We start from the raw sequence: 21,310 nt of genomic DNA, 5'->3' as shown, positions 1-21,310 counted from the left end.
GAGAAACTCCCTTCTCTTTTCAAATAGGGTCGCGGGATCTTTGACATCCACCTGAACAGGCGCAGGCGAGACCTCGGCTTCAATGTTAATTTGGAGCAACGTGAAAAACTCAGCTTGAACTGAAAATAAAAGAAGTTTGGGATAACTTGTCTTCAAATTATATCACTCAGTGAAAACTGTATATCTTCGATATCCATCTGTCCCTTATAACTTAACAAAGATTGGGATTCCACTAAGTAGGGGATGATAGAATCCCCAATTAGAGTACTGCAGTCTCAGGAACTCCATCCTGGAGTCCCTTCAATTTACAATTTCCCCTCAATTCAAAGTCCCTTCAATTTCCTTCAGTGTTCATCTCGAGACCTTACTCTTTCATCTATCTTTCCCCCTTTCCAAACCCCAACCCCAGTTCAGGTACAAATAATCCTAGTCTGTCCAGTGCCTTGGGATGTAGTCCTGACTTGAAAAGCACGATATAAATGTAAGTTTGTAAAATGGCGTGCTGCAAGAAATTGCTGCTGTCTTTGTGAGACGCAGGTCTGTGCGCAAACTCGCATAATGTCAGGCACAAGTTGTGTCCGTCGCTCAACGTTGGCCCTGTGTATTTATTTGGCCAACGCTAATTTACAGCCCTCGGCTCCCCTTTTCTCCCACATTTCCTACCTGCCTCGAGAGTTCTGTGTGAGAAAATCCGGTCAGTTTGATTGTGGAGACTGAAAACGCCTGGCTGCACTGCCGGTGTTGGTGACAAACGGACAAGTTGGTGTAATCATCATATTTCCAAGTAACATCCGTTCATCCATCCTTTTGTAGCTAGAACCAGCCTTTTAGGAAATAATATCTCGGAGGAAGTAATACCTTAGGATGCAGCACATAGTTTGTGACATGACATGTGCCAGCGACTGCCAGGACGGTGGAAGGCAAACTGGATTGACCTTGGTCTATCATCTGGAAATTCTACGTTCTGATGTTCTAAGCCCTAATGACGCGTCTGTGAAACCGTCCAGTAAATGAAGGGATATTGCATTGCCGAGGGGAAGTTTGCTATTCTGTTTTTAACGGTGCAAAACCTGTGAATAAGCTACATCCTCCTGGGTTTTGTTTTGCAGGGACACTTCATTGTGTGGGAGGGAGCTCCTGGAGCACGCTTGTCTTGGAAAGGTCACAAGCGAAACGTCTTTCTGTTCAAGAACCACGTCCTGATCTGCAAGCCCAAAAGAGACAGCAGGACAGACTCGCAAAGCTACGTCTTTAAAAACCTGATGAAGGTTGGCACCCGCGCCTGGCTTCAAGCGTCGAGTTTCTTGGCGATCGCAACTTTTTAACAGCGCTGATTCGCGCAAAACGCGGCCAAAGCGTGGAGTGCAGCCTAGACCGTACGAGTTCAAAGTTCCAACGTGGAACTTGAATCTTTCTGACTCGGAGGCGCGAGAGAGAGAGAGAGAGTGCTGCTCACTGAGCCAGACACCCTATATCAGGAAGCTAGCATGAAAAAGGGTCGGGAAGTGCCTTGCCTTTTTTTCTAAAACATTTAAAACTACCAAAAAAGAATAATCTCTTTACGTGGTACTTGGGAAAATCTTTGCAAACGGTAGCTTTTTATTCAGGATTTCCTGAATCCTTGTCAGTATAATTTTTTCGGCGAGCCGTTTTTTTTAAAAAAAAAGAAAATAAATAAATAATTCACGGTGCATCAACTTAAACACCTCTTTTCTTCCCGAAGCTCACGAACACTGATCTGAATGAAATGGTGGAGGGCGACGAGCGGTCCTTTGAAATCTGGCACGAACGAGAGGACTCTGTGCGTAAATACACCCTGCAAGCACGGACCGCGAACACAAAGACCTCGTGGGTGAAAGACATGTGTGGCATCCAACAACGCTTCACGCTGCGAGATTGGAGTAAGTGCCCGGCCAAGGCTCAAATGTACGAGTTGTTCTTTTGTGCTTGACGACTTTTTTTTTTCTTTTGAAGCCAGGGTTTTCGCACATTTTTGTTTTGTTGCCACAATTTGGAGCTACCCTACCTTTCGTGCTCTGTGTGAAAAAAATTATTTTTAACTTTGTTTGGATATCTTGTAACCACTACAGTGAGGCTTAGACATCACAGGGTTTGGATGACGAAGGCTCTTCAGCTAATGTCACCCTTCCAGCATCGTCCCAATAGAACTTTTTTTGGGGGGGAGGTCTGACACACGCAGAAACCCATCATCGTTGCTTAAGATTCTCCAAACCAAGCTGAGAATTCCAGGCCCCCCACAAACACATGGAAACCCCAGAGATAGATTGTTGGAATGGAGTACGCTCTCTCTCTCTTTCTCTCTCTCTCTCGCTATCTGGAGAAATTATCGGCGCAGGTTGACAAGAGCCAAGGCTTGGGAACTGTGGCATTCAGCTGTTTCTTAAAAGAACAAATGTCGAGTCCTCAACCTTCCTTGGTAGCCCATTAATTACCGTGCGTAGAGGGTGATCCCTCACAACTGCCTAGAATTAGACCCATAGAAATTTACAGCACAGAAGAAGGCCATTGGGTTGGTCCACCCTGAACCAGTGACCTTCGTCATGCTTGGCTGCCATATCCTCCTGGGTTTGCTCTCTGGATCCCATTCAGTATACACCTCGACAAGAACGCCTCTGAGACTTCTCTTTTCAAAGTTGAAGAGTCTTGATTGCTTGAGTTCGTGTGAGGGAAGAGCTTTTAAGGAGACAGAACAATGTGCAAATAAATTGTGGCCCCAACACTCAGCTTGGGTCCAAAATCCCCTGACTGTCCATCACCCTGGGACGTTCTTTCCGAGGTGAGGGGCGCGGCGCGAGTGTAATTTGTTGTTGGTTGTTGTTGTTGTAAACGAAGGAAAATGCGTGTGTTTTAGATCCCCCACAATTTGTGGAGAAGTTGGCGGATTGTACCCCCGAAGTGGGAGAGACTGTCAAGCTGGCCTGCCAGGTGATAGGAAATCCCAAACCTATCATCACATGGTACAAAGGTAACGACTCTGCTTTTCTCTGTCTCTGTCGCAGCTGATGTTTTACAACGTTCGAAGAATCAAGTCGAACTGATAAGGTGCTAAACCAAATGAAGGATTGTCTACTTCATTGCTCCATCTATTTATTTAGTTATTTGTTTATTTGTTTGTTTATTTGTCTCTTTAATTTATTTATTGTTTGACTTTTGGTCAATTAAAATAACGAATCTTGTGTCATTTTGAAACGCAAATTGCACGTTGCTGTGTATTAGAAAGATTTTAGAATAACCGAACCCTTAGCAACGTGCGTGTGCTTGAATGCTTTGAAACTAGATGGCAGACCTGTGGAAGTGGATCGACATCACATCGTTATAGAGGATGAAGACGGTTCCTGTACCCTGATCCTGGACACCCTTACTGCTGCCGATTCAGGACAGTACATGTGTTTTGCGGGCAGCACTGCGGGGAATGCCAGTACTCTTGGAAAGATTGTTGTACAAGGTAAAGGACACAAGTCTTTAGGGGCCCCAACTCACAATGTGATAAAACACTGTATCAAACGCGAGGCTTGTTATATTAAGATAATGCCCATTTATCCCTATTATTACTAAGTTTTAGTCCTGTGAAAAATCTAATGATAGCCAAGCTGTAGTTGCTTGTGATGAGAGAAGACAGGCGGGTCCAATATTCCAAGGCACTGCTGATGACAGCCTGGCTCATCAGCAGGAACTGGAAGGGCCGACCAGTCACACCGGCTTGAGGGAATCCTCCCCCTCAACTCCTGTTAACCCCAGCAAGCCAAAGCCCTGACGGCTAAGGTGGTCCTAGCTGGACAAGCAGCGGAAAAGCTTGCCAGACAGTGCTATCAATGGCAAGCTATGCGGCTTTAGGTGGTTAGACTCCAGCAGTTACCCCAATGCACACTCTGGGGTCCCCAAGCCTTGGCTCTCGCCAACCTGTGCCTAATACTTTCCGGAATTAGGTAAGCAGTATGCATCCCTCCAAGGAGAGAGTGTGCACATGAATCAGACGCTCCGCTGACACCCCCACCACCCCAAAAAAAAAACTTCATGACATCTGCTTTGCAGCGGAACGAATATTCAACTGGAATGGGATAACAGAGTATTAATATTGAAACAATACTTTTAACAAGTAAAAGGTGTCAGTTCATGAGAGAAATCATACAGAGAAATTATTTTCTCTGGTGGAGGAATCCAGAACATAGGCATCATCTTAAAATTAGAGCCAGGCCATTTAGGAGTGCCAGTTTTTCACCCAAAGGGTTAATGGGAATCTGGAACTCTCTCCCCCAAAAGGCTGTGGATGCTGGATCCAGTGTCAAGGCTGAGGTGGATAGGTATTTGTTAGGTCGGGGTATCAAGGGATATGAGGCAAAGGCAGGTAACTGGAGTAAGTTACAGATCAGCCATGATCTTATAGAGAGGCAGAACAGGCTCGAGGGGCTGAATGACCAACTCCTGTGTTCCTATGACACACTTGGACCAGATTTGGTGGGATAATTTTGTATGAAGTATTGTAATGTGCGTACTTTGCTTATTTTTACCGGGTATCTTGCTGGGAGAGCGACAAAAGGGAAATTAACCCTTAGAATTTGCAAAGCATCATCAGTAACTGATATTGTTGAAATACCCCTCCAGTGCCTCCGAGGTTTTTAAACCGTCTTCAGAACATCCCTTTTATAGAGGGTGAAGATACCCAATTTGCCTGCACTATCGAGGCTGCACCAGCCCCTCAGATAAGGTGAGTTCACCTCTATTTCTCTACCCAATTTCTCTTAACGTCTTGCCTTACTTAGTAAAAAGAGAAAGCCCATAAATATTAGGCTGCAAGAACTTGTTCTATTGCCGTTCTATTGGTGCACGTTCTATTGGTGCAATGTACAGCATGTCGTCATCTGTGTCTTCCGAGAAACATAGCAACCGTTATTCCTACAGTAAGTTTCACATAACTTCAGTTCAAACTTTTCATTGGCTTTGCAAAGCCTTGACTGTCCAGCTCCTTGGGAAGTCTTTCCGACGTGACTGTGCTCGCTAGATAAATGCAATTTGTCGTATTTGTTGTTGTTGTTGTATCGAATAACGAAGCTTTCAAAGTGAATTTAAATCAATGGTTCATAATTATCCAAAGTTTCTCCACTCACCTCAAGCCCTGTCCTGAAAGCGCAAACTCTTGTACAATCATTGACCTAAAATTTAAAATCCTTGTAGGACTTTGAAAAATTCTTCAAAAGAATTCTTCCGATGGAATTTGGAAGCCGTTTTCCTGGTTCATTTTAACACCGGCTTCCGAACTTCAGCCAGAATTTGAGAGTCTTTCCAAAATTCTGCACAGTCTTCAATTTTACATCACTGAGGCTGGTAGAATCTTACAGCACAGAAAGAGGCCATTCGGCCCATCGTGCCTGTGCCGACTCTATGAAAGAGCTGCCCAACTAGTCCCACGTTCTATCCCATTAGCCTGTTCCTTTTCAACAACAACAACAAGATTACATTTGTGTAGCGCCTTTCACTTCGGGAGGACGTCCCAAGGCGCTGGACAGAGTACAGCATTGCAGACCCAATATTTTCAAGTAAGTATTCAATTCCTTTTGGAAAGTTATTATTGAATCTGCCTCCAGCACCCATTCAGGCAGTGCGTTCCAGACCGTAACAACTTGCTGAGTCAAAAAAAAAAAAAAAAATTCTGCTCATCTTCCCTCTGGTTCTTTTGCCTGAGGATCATGTCGAATTAATAACCTCCGAGTTGCAGCTGATGTTCATCAATTCTCTTTTGACCACAGGTGGAGTAAAGCTGGCTCATTGTTAGCAGATAAGACAAAATACCAGACCTTCTGTGACACACAGTTTGGAGTTGCAGTACTCGTCATCAAACACACAACAAGGCAAGACCTTGGAGTCTACGAATGTGAGGTGCGTATGTTTTGAAGAGGGGACATTTTGTTTCTTCTTTCTCCCACCCTCATCCCAATGTTCTCCCGAAATATTGTGGTGCACGTCCGTGGGCAGTGGACAATCTATCTTGCCCAAGTGGCTGTTCTTACAATATTCCTCATCTCTGTATTAGAAGGTTGTGCTTCATGTCCTGCCTTGGGACTTTGAACTCACTGTCTCGGCCTGACAATCTGTGTTCGGGACAAGGTAGGTCCCATCTGCCTGTTCAGGTGAGATGATCGCATGATACTGTTCATAAAAGAGAACAGAGTCCTGGCCATCAGCCCCCTCACATAGAAAGGGTCACTTCATGTTTCCGGGTAGGTTTTTGCTGGATGCAAATTGCCTGCCACGTTCGCTACTACAGATACAATTTCCATTTCTATATTTTATTTGTGTTCCCTCGAGTTTAGAAACTTGAGGGGGGGATCTATTTGAGGTGTTTTAAAGGGATTAAAACGGGTAGCTCCAGAGAAACTAGAGAAAATAAGATTTTAAGAATCTCCTAAATAAGCTATTTAGGAGTGAAACCAGGAAGCACTTTTTCACACAAAGGGCAGTAGAATTCTGGAACTCTCTCCCCCAAAAGGCTGTGGGTGGTGGATCCATTCAAACGTTCAAGACTGAGATCGATCGATATTTATTAGGTCAGGTTATCAAGGGATATGGATTGGTGGATCACTTTTCCAGGGGTGATACTTTAAATAAAAAGGAATAATAATAAATTGGTTACTTCAATCCTCGACTGTTTGTGGGGACGCTACTGTGTGCAATTGGCTGCTGTGTTTCGCCCACAGAGTATACAGTCAATTCACTTCACAGTGTATCCTGTGAAGCGCTTTGAGACGTCTCGAAGACGTGATAAGGCGCTGTATCAAATGCCAGGATTATTATTATTATAAACTTGCATGTTCTATTCCCCAGGTTACGAACAGGCTGGGTACTGCTAACGATCATGCCGAGCTGTACGTTCAGGCCCCCATACTGCGGGTTCCGGACAAGAAGGGAGAGCGAGCTGTCATGATTGAAGGTAGGTTCTTGCGGTTTTTACTTTCAAGCCTGAAGCCTTGAGGTACAAGCGAGAAAGTGCTCAAACCTCACAACTGGCGGGAAAAGCTCCCACAGCGTAGCCTGTACTTTCCGCAGAGAACCCAGTGGCCCTCGCACAGACTCGGGAAACACCAGGTCAAGTCAGAGCAAAGCCTTTTTGGGTCTTGGGTGTGAAGGAGATACAGGGATTTCCGTGCAGAAAATCTTAGGTTACGTCACGATCGTTTTTTTTGTGTGGAAATTGACGGTTAAAATGACGGTTGATTTTCCTGAAAGCATTAACAAGTTAATAAGACTTCATTGGAATGCCTCGGTCCTATATTTATGTTCCTCAAGAAAAATTTTGTTTAAAAAAACAAATAAGGTTATTGCGAAACTCACCAGCATGCTTAAGAGTCTCCAAACCAGACTGAGAGTTCCACATATGTACGCCACCTACAAGATGGAAATTTCCGCTGTGCGTGGAATGGAATGCACACTCCCTCTCCTGTGCTTACCTTAGTACAGAGAGTAGTAGGTGCAGGTCGGGGGNAACCAAGGCTTGGGGACCTCAGAGTATGCCCTGGGGTAACTGCTGGAGTCTAACCAGTTAAAACCACTGGACACTGTGGATACTGTCCGTCATGTTTTCCGCTGCTTGTACTACAAGCCCCACGTTACCAGTTAATGGCATATAAAATTCTTCTCCAGCAGATAACCTCATATATATATATATATATATTATATATATATTCTAATGACCCACAGGAGTTCTGCTCCCACCCAAGATCAACTCAAGAGCGTGACTCTCAGGAATGATAATAAATCATCGTCACACTCACGTGACTCTCAGCAGAAGATACCCTTTATATCCCAAGATGCTTTTTCTGGCAAAAGGCACGGAGAAGTTTCCCGACTAGCTTCTGCTGATAATTTTCCCAACTCACACTTTTCCAACTTCGATAGTACTTTACCTCTGCTTTATGTCGCTCTCCGTGCCACCGAGACAACTATCACTGGCAGAAAGCCCTGCTGCTAGTCACACACCTTTGCTTTGCCGACGTCTTCCTCCACAGTATCACATTTGGCCAGTTTATTCATTAGGTGTGTTGTTTGTTCATATTTGTTCTTAGACATGAGCCAGTGTGTCTGAGTTTGTGGTGTTAGTCAGCAGTATTTAGCAGAAGGACATTCCTTTGTAAACGTGAGCTTCGGCCTGTTGTCACGTACAATTATAGTGAGTATTGAGAGGCCATCTCACCACCGTATGTGCGCTCAAGATGAGGTGGGGGTAAAGTCTATTCTTACTTTTCCTACGGCGTGTTTGGGGAGAAATTCCATTGCTCTATTTACGCAGCATTTCAGAGTGTCCGGAATTTGGCAAGTTGTTGAATTCGGTCTTAATTTTGATGTAGGTTTGCTGCATTTCTTTTTTAAAAACCAAATAGAAAAAACTTAGAAAAAGGCCCGTGTTGTTTAAAGCAGGCCAAATTCTGGAGCGCGCCGAAATTCTACATAAATACAGTCAATAATAATAAATAATAACGCTTGCTTTTGTCAAAGCACCTTATCGTGTCATTGAGACGTCTCAAGCGCTTCACGGAAAGTGAATTGGTTGTACATCGACAGCGCCCTGGGATGCCTTTCCGACTTCCGACGTGAAGGGCGCTGTACAAGTTTAATTTGCTGTTGTTGCACATTTTGCGGGCGAAACGCGGCAGCCAATTGCGCACAGCGTTTGGATCTAATCCCAGAATGTAGTACGCACCGTGTCACTAGTGGAATAGGTGAGCCAAAGAGCTGATGCTGTCTTTGAATGTAAAACAAAAAGGGTCTTCCATTTAATTTAGCCTTTGATGTTGGAGGGCAGCCCGCAAAGTACTTTGCAAGGTTCCTGTGTATTTTGGAGGGTGACGTGGCAGCCAATTTTTTTGCACAGGCAACGTCCCACAAAGTGAATCACCAATTTTATCTGAGGGACTTTTGTCTGGGACACCGAGAGAACTTCCCTTCTGTTTTCAGATAGGACCATGGGATCTGAAACAGTCACCTGAACAGATAAAACGGGGCCTCGGTTTAACGTCTCATCTGAAGGACGACACTTTTCACTTAATATTGTAGTGTCAGCGTAGACGCTTGAGCTTAAAGTCCTGCGCGGGGTGTGAACCCACACTCAGAGGAGAGAGGAGTACCGACTGAGCCAGGTTGACACTAACGCCACCAAGTTGATTTGACGGCTGCGTTATATTTGTACATTATATTATGGTTGCAAAGTTAAACTGTGGTCATAAGATGAGTCACATAATCGCAATGCGAATTCACTACATTTAACAAATAACGCAGAATAGCCTCTAAGCCACGAAAAACAAATTTGCGTCATGAAGTTTACAGAGCAGAATAACTCCTTCGTGTAGAATGGAAACCATGTCAGTATTTGGCAGCTTTGTTTAAACGTCGTCCTTTCATTGGTCGGTTTCTATTCCGACCTAAAACAAATGTAAGTAATCAAATGCTGTTTGATATTGTTTGATTTGGCTTCTGTTATAAGAACACCCGCTACTAATTCATAGCACTCCTTTGTGACAAATATTGTACTGTATGTAGTACGTAGTTCCGTGTTTGGTTTGTGGCTTGGCCTCTAACACCTTTAGATCTGTTTTGTGTTTATGTTGTGCTAACTATCTCCTTTTTTATTTACCACGCTTTTCCTGACATAATTTCTGTCCTACCTCCGAAAGCAGTGGCTTGCTAACTAAATAATCTGGGAATCATGAGAAACTGCTTTGCTTTCCAGGTGTTTAAACTAATATTAAAGTATTTACTGGTGTTATTCTAAGCTTAGAAGTTGAGGCAGTGTCTACAGTTGCTATTTATAGTATTTCACACTCATACAAGAAATCTCAATCGTCTCAGACCTGACTGAGATCCCTATCAGTTTAACCCAGTGCTCGATAAGCACCAATACATATTAAAACATGTAGAAAGGAGAAAAGTTTGTGGAAAAACTTGAAATATCTGTTCTTCACTTGTTCAGTTTTGTCTAACTGGTGGCGAGCCAGTAATTGATACCAAACCATTCTGAGTCAATCTTTTGGAAAAGGTTAGTAACGCGGGGTGAAAGTCACACTGAATTTTAAAACTCTCTGAATGTTCCTTAGTTTCCGTTTCTCAGTTCTCATCCATTAAGCACCCGGGAGATGATCAACTGCATCCAAATAAAATAACAATAATTCTTGCATTTGATCTAGCGGCTAAAATGTTGAAATGCCTCAAAGTGCTTCACAAGAAAATAACAACAACAACAACTTGCGCCCCTCACGCAGGGTAGAGTCCCAGAGCACTTGAAATACTTTCATGCGTATTTGCTGGTGTAGGTAGCACGCAGTGAGGACCCACAAATGTGAGGTGATTTTGATCAGTTGACCAGAAAAACGGGAATAGTGCCAAAATAATAACAATAATAATCGCAGGATATAACATCCACCCAAACAGGTGGCTCTCCCCAGCACAGACCGTGAGCTCAAAGTACTTATGTGGGGCTTGAACAACAGCAACAACCACAACAACAGCCACCAATGACATTGTCACCACATTGTGAGCCAGAGGCGATGATGTGACCAACTAACAGCAACTATCGCAGCAGCTGTTGAAAAACTCCATGTTGTACACCCGTTGTCGCGTCGTCATAAAAAAAACACCTCGGCCAATGGAGCAAGTAAAGGTAGAAGCAGGCCTGGTCACAGCTGGAAACGCTCCCACTTTATGAAGCGCTTTTTTTTTCTCTATAAAAGAAATCAACAACAAATTGCGTGTTTAATAGTGTTTTTCACGTCGGGAGGACGTCCCAGTCAGCCCTTGTAGAGGCTTGCTGATTTGTAGCGATGTCTGTGTCAAGGAAGCTTTGCGCCAACCAACAGTCAACGTCTAGCGTTGACCGTTTCCACCTCCGAAGCCCTTATTCGGGATTCGTACGGCAAAGGGTTTTTTTTCCCCCAACGCAGGAGCGGAGAACTGATGTGGGGACGAGTTGGGGCACCCAAAAGGCCCCGTCTCCAATAAACAACATGGATTCCGTTCGGGCCAAGCGGGGGGTTAGACTTTCAGACTCCGTTTTACAAGATATCGATTAAGTCTACAACGACAACAGCACTGAAAGGCCAAATGGGAAATACAGAGCTCTGCTGGCGGGCGCTTAGCTTAAACGTTTCAAGAATCTTAACCAGCACCACCTCCACAGGACGCTATTTCTGCCCGAGTCTTGCTTAGGTCTTGATGCACGGAGTGCCGATCGGATAAATTATCTGCTCCTAACAACCGTGCTTTAAACTGTGACGTGTCCTCAGTAACTAAAGAAGAAAGAGGTCGGCGTTTGGAGAGTTGACAGGTTTTGTTTTGTTTTTTTTTGGCCCTCGTCGCAAATACACATTACAAAAAGATCTCCGCAAACTGAATAAAAAGTGCAAAAAGCGTCTGAAATACCTTGAATAATACTGTCCCGTTTGTCACATTACATGCTGATAATGCATCGCTAATCCTAAATGAACGGCTTCTTCTTATGAGTTTAAACCCTTCACTATCATCGCTATAAGCGCAGTTTTTGGAGCCCTTAACGTCATTGATTATCGTTAGCTACTACTGTATTGAGAATTGCGTGTCACAGATGACCATGTCTACACATCACTCATTTTTAATGACCAACGCCCTAAAGCTTTTGAATCTTTTTTTAATCAAAGCAGATTGTTTTCTGTAATTTTGGTCAATCCTGACTTATAATAAATATAATCCTTGCATTTGATATAGCGCTTTTCACGTCGGGAGGACGTCCCAAAGCGCTTAAACTTAGACTTGACCTATACATAGAGTACATGGAGCTAAAGTTATTGGAAACAGTAAAAGATATGTTTTACTTCCACCTGTACAGATCACACTGGTCAAATCCATCACCAGAGTTTGGTTCCACGTACTTTTTCTGTTGTGCCAAGACTTTATTGGAGGTGGAGGCAAATTTTTTCACTTACTTCCTTAGATTATTGCAATCCGACGACAACCGAGTGAATTTCCTCTATTCCTCCGGTCACCGAGGTAGATCTGAAGAGAAAGAGCGAAGTAAAAACCCTGAGACTGGGCAAAGAAGTGTCATTTGTCTTTCAAAATTACAGGCAGATATTTTTCGCCTGATCAGATCATTGCGCTGTCTCAAAACCCTTTACCGGGGTTTTTACTGGGAAGTGTAGTGAGTGTGTCTTTTGTGGACAAACATAGCAGGCAATTTGCAGCAAACAGACAGAGGAAGAGATTGACCCACTTTATTTGGGGGATTGTTGTCTAGTGCACTGGTAGAAGCTGTCGTCATGTTTCAAATAGTGCCACAGTAACGTCCACCCTTATAGGGACCTCAGTTTAATGTTATGTGGATGGGATACGATTTGCAACAGTGCAGAATTCCCACCACGGGCTCTAACCCCGGTCCTTGGGGTGGGGGTGGGTTGTGTGGCAATAAGGCGGCAAGAAATATTCCTTCAGAATCGTTTGCTTAACTGTTTTGGGTTGAATCTAAACAGAAAGTTCAACGTTGAGTCACATTGAATCGCCCAACCCCAAGGTCCACGTCCGTTTTGTACCAATGGCAACCTCTCCACAAGTAATAGCTCCCGTCAGAACGATCGACCCTCTTGTGATCTTGTGAACCTCGTAGACTCCTTTGAGCAGTCATTTCACCTTGTCCGTTTTCTGACTCCACGCTTTTCATCCTGTTTCTTATAGTCACTGAACAAGAAACTAAAGTTCCCAAGAAAACCATCATCATGTAAGTGCTTGGTTCCTTCATTCCTGCCTGTGTGAGCTGCCATGTTGTGTTACTGCTCAGTGCATGTTATCATCCTGTGTGGACAGCTGTGTGTCTGTGCATGTCAGTGTTTGTCATTACCCGAGTTTACTTTGCATAGAGCACATGGTTTCCATAAGTTTCATAAGGCAACACACAGCTTAATTGCAAGGTATTTTTCGACGTCAAATTGGGCTTCCGATAAAGAAGGTGAAAGTAGATTGACTTTGGAAGTTTAATGCAATAAACTACTTTTGGCTTCCAGCAGTTATCGTTGAAAATCATTTGAACATCTTTTCCAAACAACATAAAGGAGGTTTCCCATTGCGCTCAAGGTCACATTGAGGGCAATCGCGCAGAACTGAGTGAACGCAATTATTTCCTGCAATGAGGACCACTATATATTTTACAGTTGAGTGTAAATCTTTATATGTAGCGTATATCACGCAGAAGCCTTACTTACGATGGAAGTGTATTTGCATAGTGATGGGTATGAGGAAAAAGGCAGAGAAATGGTACTGGATGGATTGCTCTTTCAAAGAGACAGCTCAGAGCAATGGGCCATCTTCTGTGCTACGTGTTCTATGATGTTGCTTCTCACCGCTAGCACATGCGTGTGCAATAGGCTGTCCGGCCCTATCTTCTGCACACCTGATACTTCAGCCAGTTGCGAATCTCAATGCTGTTAAGAGCTAGCCAACTGGAAGAAGCCCGAAATTCAACACGGTCTGAGTTGCGAGATCATCGTCTTAAAAGTTAAGACGTTGCAGAATTTTGAAAAACTCTCTTGATTTAGAAGCTTTTCCCCAGTTCTGTGACTTCGAAATTCCGACTGAATTTAAGGATTTTCCAAAGTTCTTCCGGATAAATTATGAGGCAGCGTTCTTAAGGGTAAAACCGTGAGAAATTTCTGGATCATTAGCAGTACTCCTCTAGCTTTCTAATAATAATAATAATCCTTGCGTTTGACGTAGCTCATGATCACGTCATTGAGACGTCTGAAAGCACTCACAGACTATACTGTAAAGTGAATTGCCTGTATATTTTTGGGGCAAAGCTTGGCAGCCAATTGCCCAAGGCAGCGTCCCACAAACATAATAAAGTAGATAGGGGGGAAATCTTTATTGAGACAGGTGTGCAAACATCTGTTATGTTTGGCTTGCAATTCAGAAATTAAGCTCGGGTGTGAAAGCAACAAGTCATAGCAGAAAACGAGGCTTGAAGCACGAGATTAAATTAAGGACTAATATTCCTATTAGCCATAATAACTAGAACGTAAAAACAGTCTGGTCGGAGCAGAGCCTTGCTGGTCAAAGAAAAAAATGAATAGGTTATAAACTTGTGCTCCTGCTGTTAAGAAGCAATTCTGTGCTTTCCATTCAAAAATAACATCCTATCTCACGGACCTTTTAACCTTGCACCATAGTGGATCAGCATGATCTTAAACTGTCTTGTGTTTGATGGATGACCAGAGATTGTGTTGTTCACAAAACTAACCCGAAACGAACCCTGCTTCCTTGTCTGCATCGCCTCGGAGCCGAAGTGTACAGGACGTTCTTGTACAATGGGGCTCCTTCCGACGGTTAAATTTATTGAAACGTTTTTTCACGAATAGTGAGGAGACTATCACGACCGTCGTGAAGAGCCCAAAGGTCAAACGTCGCTCAGGCTCCAGTGTGTCCCCCGCTCGGTCACCCAGGCCACAGGAAACAGCATCGGAGGCACCCGGGTCAGCCAGACCTAAGAAAGCGTCGCCCAAAGCACAGCCTGAGCCCAGGGAGAGCCCCGTGAAGATGCCTGCAATTCCCGCGGTGATGATAACCGTCCCAGAAGAAGAGCGGGGAGCAGCTGCGAGACCGCTCTCGCTGCAGACTCAAGCCCAAGAACGGAAGACAAATTGGGTTGAAGTTGAGGAAGTTATTGAGTTCAAAGTCACGAAAAGCTCAAAGTCCGACAGGAAAAGATCGGTTTCCCCGTCTATCCAAACACTGTCTGAGCAAAGGCAGAGCGGCCACAGGTCGCCAAGTCCACGGCCCAAGAGACCACTGAGGGTTGACCCGAACTCGAACAACTCAAACAATAATTTGGTGGAACAAATGGCATCTTCTCTTCCCGATGAAAATCTAAGTGATGTAGATATTCAGCCTCTCGTGTGTGAACCTGAGAACTCTGATGATGTTGATGACGATGATGACAATGAACTGACCAAGCCGGAAGATGTTATCCCTGAGTTCACCCTGGCCGAGGCCGTTGACATTTCTCCAGAGGCTTCTGCACGCGCAGGGACCGACTACAGTCTCCAGCCGAGAGCAACTAAAGATCAGTGCGTCACGTTGACGGAAGGGGAATCTCCGCTAATTGCACATGTGGGTGAAACCATTGTGTTGAGTTTCGAAAGCCCTGAACTTGCAGACGCTGAGCAGCTGTCCCTCGAAAACGTACCCGATCTCAGAACAGAGTCGCCTTCCGAAATCGCGGACCTTCCACGGGATGTCCCCGTGGACGAGATGGAGGAAGTGAAGCAAGGCGAGGAAGACTTCATAGTCCCCGAAGACGAAAACGTCATCGTCGACGAACCTTCCGAGTCTGGCAGCGATGATCTAATAGGTCGAGGCACGAAGATTTTGACTCATAACGGCAAATTGTTGACGCTGGAAGACCTGGAAGACTACGTTCCTGTTCAGGGAGAAACCTACAAATGTGGGGCCGGGTCTGACAGTCCACCAGGTGCCAGTTCCGAAGAGCCCTGTGAGATCTCGGTCCTGCAGGCGGAGATCGGTGAACCAACGATTGGCAAACCGGTTTTACTGAACGTCGGCAGGCCAGTCGTCCCCAAGATGAATCCAAGCTACTCGCGTCCATTCAGAGACCCTTGCGCTGGGGGGATGTTCGTATCCACGTCCCGGGTCACCGAGAGGCACTCGGCGGGGCCCACAAATGTGTCCGTGCACGTCAGTGAATCACGCAGCGAATCGGTCGTCCTCCCCTCAGCAGGAGCAGCTGAGAAGAACCCCGGGTTTGAGTTAAAGACATCCTTCTGTACTGCGGTGCAATGCTCGGTGGACAATGGACAGCCAAGCTTCAAGACCGAGGTTTCCACGAGAACTCTCAGCTATGGGGCTGTTGGAGAATCGGTCACTTTGCACATCAGTAAGAAGGAGCCGCCCACAGGAGCCCAACAGAAGCAGTGACAATGTTAACACGGTCTTCATCTTGCGACGGGGAGACCGAGTTTATGGAGGAATGCTGCAACGGAGAGGGAGAGAGAGAGAGAGAGAGAGAGAGAGAGTTGGAGGGAGGGAGGGAGAGAGAGAGAAAAAAATTACGTGAAGTGATTCTAGTCTTAAGGGAGAACATTTAGAGGAAACAGCTTCTTATATATAAAAAAACTTTTCTTCAAAGAAACTCCATTCCATCGGTTGAAAGACTTCAATGATTGGGCTTACCTATGTATTATGGACACTAACGTACTGTTAATAACTTATCATACGAGCCTCCTTGTAGACTTCAGTTTTTTACTAAGTATAAAACCGTTAATGTTCTCTCTTTACTTGGCCATTTGTAACTGTATCAATGAGACAGAATATGTGACATTATTAATGTGATAATGCACTATATAATATATATATATCTAATATAGATGTGATATATGTAGCTGTCGTAATTTGAATGAAATAGTTTGGAAACATCAGCTTAGACGAGTGCATTATCATCTCTGAGTTCTCAGTGCGATACTGACACACAACAGCATGTTGTTGCACGTGGAAAGAATTGGTGAAGTATTGCATCGCCAAAGTGCTCGCTCTAAAGCAAGATGAATTACTTCACGGTTTTCCTTAAAGGAAAAGCAAGGGCTGAAGTTCCACCGGTCGACACATCCTATTATAAACGCACTCCACCAAGGTCGGTTAGATTACCGGCTAGTGGGAATGTGAGCCTCATAACTGTTTGCCAGTTGAAATGACAGATGAGTCTCGGTTGCTCTTTCATTGGGAAAACATATGATGATTTGACAGAGAACCTTCTTTAGAGATCTTCTTTAGAGATTCACCCACAAAATATACAGTCACTACACTTCGCAGTATGTTCTGTGAAGTGCTTTAAGATGTCTCAACGACAAGATAAGGCGTTATATCAAATGCAAGGATTATTATTATCTACCACCCATTGACGATTAAACTGCAACTTAAACTAAGAAATAACCATTGTACTAGTCTCGTGTAGAACTCATTTCTTTTCTTGCTGTTGTCAAAAGAGTTCTACTGACTTTAGTGATAGATTCTCCTGTTGGTTGCATAGCAGATAGAGAAATGGGGATTTATATCCCTGTTGTCTTCATAGTGTCTCACAAATGTGAGCATCAAGCCACAAGTGAGCCGTACGCACTTTTTCTGAAACGGACCGACCGGCCATATGATATGCTATTTACTGTCCACTTTCTGGCTCGGGAGAAAACAGAAGTGGGGAGGAAATTGTCAAGAGTGTGGAGATAATGTGTAGCTGTAACCAATGTGGCATGGTGTGCTTTAGTCTCATGTGAAAATGTCCACTCCTCTCCTTGTATTTGTCCACGGATTATTGGACTCGAGTCTTTGCCGTGGACAAAGCATTGCAATGGTGTAGAAAGTAAATGGTGTGGACGATAGAAACATGTCTTGAGAGCTAGTCTTTTTTGTTGCTGTTGCTTTTTTCCTGACTATTGTAGTAAGTTTTACCCCGATTAGAACCATAGACATTTACGGCACAGAAGAAGGCCATTTGGCCCAACGTGTCCGTCCCAGCTCCCTCAAGAGCGGTCCTCTCAGTCCCACTTCCCTGCCCTTTTCCCCCACATCCCTGACTCTTTTCAACATATCTGACTACTTCCCTCTTGCAGGCCGATATGTGTTTTGCCTCAAATCCTAAGCGCTCTGTGCGTGAATACATTTCTCCTCACCTTCCCATTTGCTCGTTTACTAGTTACTGACTCACTGACCAGCAAATTTCTCCTTGAGAAAAAAAAGGAAGGAATTGAGATTTTAAGCATCTTTGCTCGAAGATCCATGGCTGTCCAGTTAGATGACCACATGTGACTTTCATTGTGCAGTCTAAATGGTTTAAAGCAAGCGGCCAATTTGCAAGTGTATGGCTACTCACCAGAAGAAGACAGTTTAGCTTATATTAAAAAATTTGTTGCATCTTTTTAGAGTAATTGACGCTGAAAGAATAGATTAGGGCTAATTGCACAGACCGGGTGCTGTTGTGCTGTTGGCAAAATGCTCCCCCATCACTTTTCAAGCGCATCGCAGTGCGGGATAACTGTCCTCTTCTTGAAATGCTGTCAAGAAAAGTAGCTCCCGGATGCTGGGAATGCCTTCCGGCAACTGAATTAAGAACAGGGTTCACGGGAATTCTCAATACATATCTTTTAATCTTGCAAAGCGTTGCGATGTTCTGCAACAGCACAGTCACGTGCCTCCTCAACATATCTGCCGAGCCCAATATTGCCAAAGCAAGATTTTCCCTTCCGAGTCGAGGTCAATATGCATGAGCTGCAAGCGCCAGGTGAATGGCACCGCAGGTTTGCATTGGCAGCTTCTGCACTGGGACAGCAATCAACTCAAAGATTGTGGAGCCCACATCAGAGAATTCAAACTACAGTCGCTACTCGTTGCACCAAGATTTGGTCACGTTTTGTCTTTAGCTTTTACTTCTGTATCTGGAAAGAGAAAAAAAAAAAACACACACATCACTTTGCACAGTATGAATTAGCTTTGGGAAACATATTCAAAACAGTGCCTTTAAAAATATATCATGCGTTTAAAAACGAGCCTAAAAAAAAGACTGGGCCATTCTTGTACGTGTTTCAAGGAATTCTTGTATGTACTTTATTCTCGTACTTACTTCCTTTTGGTGTGGTAATCTTTAGAAAAGTAAATCAAAGTGTGTCTCCTGCTTTCTGTGTTGTCTTTTTTTTTNCCTGAACTCCTTTTTTTTGGTGGGGGGGTCAGCCGGGTGTCTGACACGTGCGGAAACCCGTCATCGTTGCTTAAGAGTCTCCAAACCCAACTGAGAATTCCAGACGTCCCCCCTCCACATGGAAATCCCAGAGATAGATCGTTGGAATGGAATGCACTCTCTCCCTCTCTCGCTCTCTCCCTCTCTCTCCTAGGAGGGACATACCCTCCTTACCTAATTCCGGAAAGTATTAGGCTCAGGTTGGCAAGAGGCAAGACTTGGGGACCCCAGAGTGTGCGCTGGGGTAACTGCTGGAGACTCACCAGCTAAAACCGCATAGCTTGCCATTGATAATAACAATAATAATATTAATAATAATAATAACAAAAACAATAATAAATTGGTCATTTTCAATCTACGACTGTTTGTGGGACATTGCTGTGCGCAATTGGCTGCCGCGTTCGCCCACAAATATACAGTCAATTCACTTTACAGTGTGTTCTGTGAAGCGCTTTGGGACGTCCTCCCGACGATGCAAGGATTATTATTATTATTATTATTGATATCAGTATCTGGCAAGCTTTCCCGCTGCTTGTCCAGCTAGAACAACCCTACGGCTTTGGCTTGCAGGGTTAATAGGAACTGAAGTGACTGGTCTGCCTTTCCAGGACCTGCCGATGAGCCAGGCCGGGCTGTGCTGTCATCAGCAGTGCTCTGGGGTACTGCGGCCCCTGCTGGCTCAGGACCCGGTCCAGAAACCACCCCAGGGGGCTGGCTCGATTCTTGGAGCCAGCTCAGTTCCAAGGAGACCCCACTTACCTCTCCACTCAAGTGTTAAGTGCTTTTTCTGAGTCTGTTCACTTTACGCACTGTTCAATGGGGAAAATATTGAGGGCTATTCATTTTGTGTGCGTGCCCTCTGGTCCATGAGCTTATCACCCCCACCCTTGCTTGGTTCCATTAGCTCCCCTTCCCCCAAGATCCTTGATCTCACTTTTAAATCCCTCCATGGTATTGTCCTACCCTACTTCTGGAACCTGCTTCAACCCAAAGGAACTCATACTTTGCTCATGTTTCATGTCCCCGAGCTATCTGTCTGACCATCAGAAGGCGGGCTTTCAACTGCCGGAAGAACTCCATCTCAAGATTCCCTCCGACTCCCTCTCTCCCTCACCTCGTTGAAGCTCATCTCAAGATGTAACTCTTTGACCGTGCATTCAGGCATCTTTCCTCTCCCCACCCTGCTCCCACACCCAGCTCAGGTGCCCAGCCAGCAATTCAATGTCCATCTCAGGTCGAAGGCGATATATAAATGTAGATGGGAATTTTATTAAGCAAATACAGTTTCATACCCTTCCAGTTCAATCTACATTATCCATCCTCCTCAGAATTCTCACGGTTAGCCAGTGAGCGGTTTCAACGTTCCTTCGTCTCTATCTTGTCGAATCTCACCTATTAAAGAAAATCACAGCAATTAAATGATGTCAACTAAAAACTCCCACAACAAACGATTCAAATTGTCGGTCTGGCTCAGTTGGTAGCACTCTCACATCTGAGTCAGAAGGTTGGGAGTCAATACATAACCAGGGGAGCTTAAGATCTTAGTTGACATCCAGTGCAGGGCTGGGATCATGCTGTATTATTGGAGGTGCTTTCCTTCTGTTGAGATTTTAAGTGCGCCGTGCATACCTGTTCAAATCCTTCTCCTAAGAGAGAAGAGAGTTTTTCCTGGAACAGTGGTCAGCAATCCAAATAAGCTTGCTCATACACTTCATGGCTGTTTGACATGATATTGCTACTGTGCTAGTTAGTCTACAGTTACTACACTTTGCAGTAAATCCTGTGAAGCACTTTGGGACGTTCTCCCGACGTGGAAGGCACGCTACAAGTGCAGAGGACGTCCCAAAGCGCGCAAGGTAGACTGTAAAGTGCAGTGACTGTTTGCTTTGGGGGTGAACGTGGCAGTCATTTTGCACACAAACAGCCATGGTGCGAGTGACCGACTTTTATTTGGGGGATTGTCGGCCAGGAGACTGGGAGTGTTACCCTGAGCCAGACTGACACACGTTAGACAGGTTGGAGCTTTTCTTTCTGGAGATGAGACAGTTAAATTGAGTGTTTCCAAGCAGCGCAAGTTGGGATTATACAAATGAGGGGACATAAATACACACCGGATAAGAGAGGGGAATAAGGCAAGTGAGGGCTTGTGTGGAGTATAAACTAGTTAGGCCAGGTGGCCTGTTTCTGTGCTATTTCACTCTGTGTAAGTGTGGTTTGCAACTTGCGCTGTGCTTGGCTCTTGAATCCCATTTCAGTCCTACTATTTGCCCCCACATTAACAGCTCTGTCAAGAGAAACAAGAAGCGGAGAGAGTAAAGGTGACACGGAATACCCACCGAATAAGGAGTTGGGCATCCAAAGAAGAAGTGTCGACACAGAGTGAGTAAAAAGTCAATGCCTTAAATTGCGATAATAATAATCCTCGCGTTTGATAGAGAGCCTTTCATGTCGGGCGGACATCTTGAAGCACTTCACATGCTATAAGAACATAAGAATTTGCTGGTACGTGTAATTGCACAGGTTCAGGTGTACATGTCCAGGTGT

The 21,310-nt window shown here is 44.6% G+C and overlaps 1 protein-coding gene across 1 annotated transcript in view; it reads left to right on the top strand.

The window, feature by feature from the left end:
- obscnb (obscurin, cytoskeletal calmodulin and titin-interacting RhoGEF b) overlaps positions 1–16,465 on the top strand; it is a 116,512-nt gene extending 100,047 nt beyond the window's left edge. Inside the window, 9 exon segments of the mRNA XM_042332117.1 lie at positions 1,110–1,268; positions 1,724–1,901; positions 2,873–2,986; positions 3,299–3,466; positions 4,624–4,726; positions 5,766–5,895; positions 6,841–6,946; positions 12,709–12,751; positions 14,385–16,465. Coding sequence (XP_042188051.1) covers positions 1,110–1,268; positions 1,724–1,901; positions 2,873–2,986; positions 3,299–3,466; positions 4,624–4,726; positions 5,766–5,895; positions 6,841–6,946; positions 12,709–12,751; positions 14,385–15,960 — 2,577 coding nt within the window. The 3' untranslated portion in view covers positions 15,961–16,465.
- Positions 16,466–21,310: the final 4,845 nt, after the last annotated feature.

Source organism: Callorhinchus milii, unplaced genomic scaffold (genome assembly GCF_018977255.1).
Source record: "Callorhinchus milii isolate IMCB2004 unplaced genomic scaffold, IMCB_Cmil_1.0 Scaffold2, whole genome shotgun sequence".
In the NCBI taxonomy this organism is placed as follows: domain Eukaryota; kingdom Metazoa; phylum Chordata; class Chondrichthyes; order Chimaeriformes; family Callorhinchidae; genus Callorhinchus; species Callorhinchus milii.
This window is presented reverse-complemented; position numbering and strand designations above follow the sequence as displayed.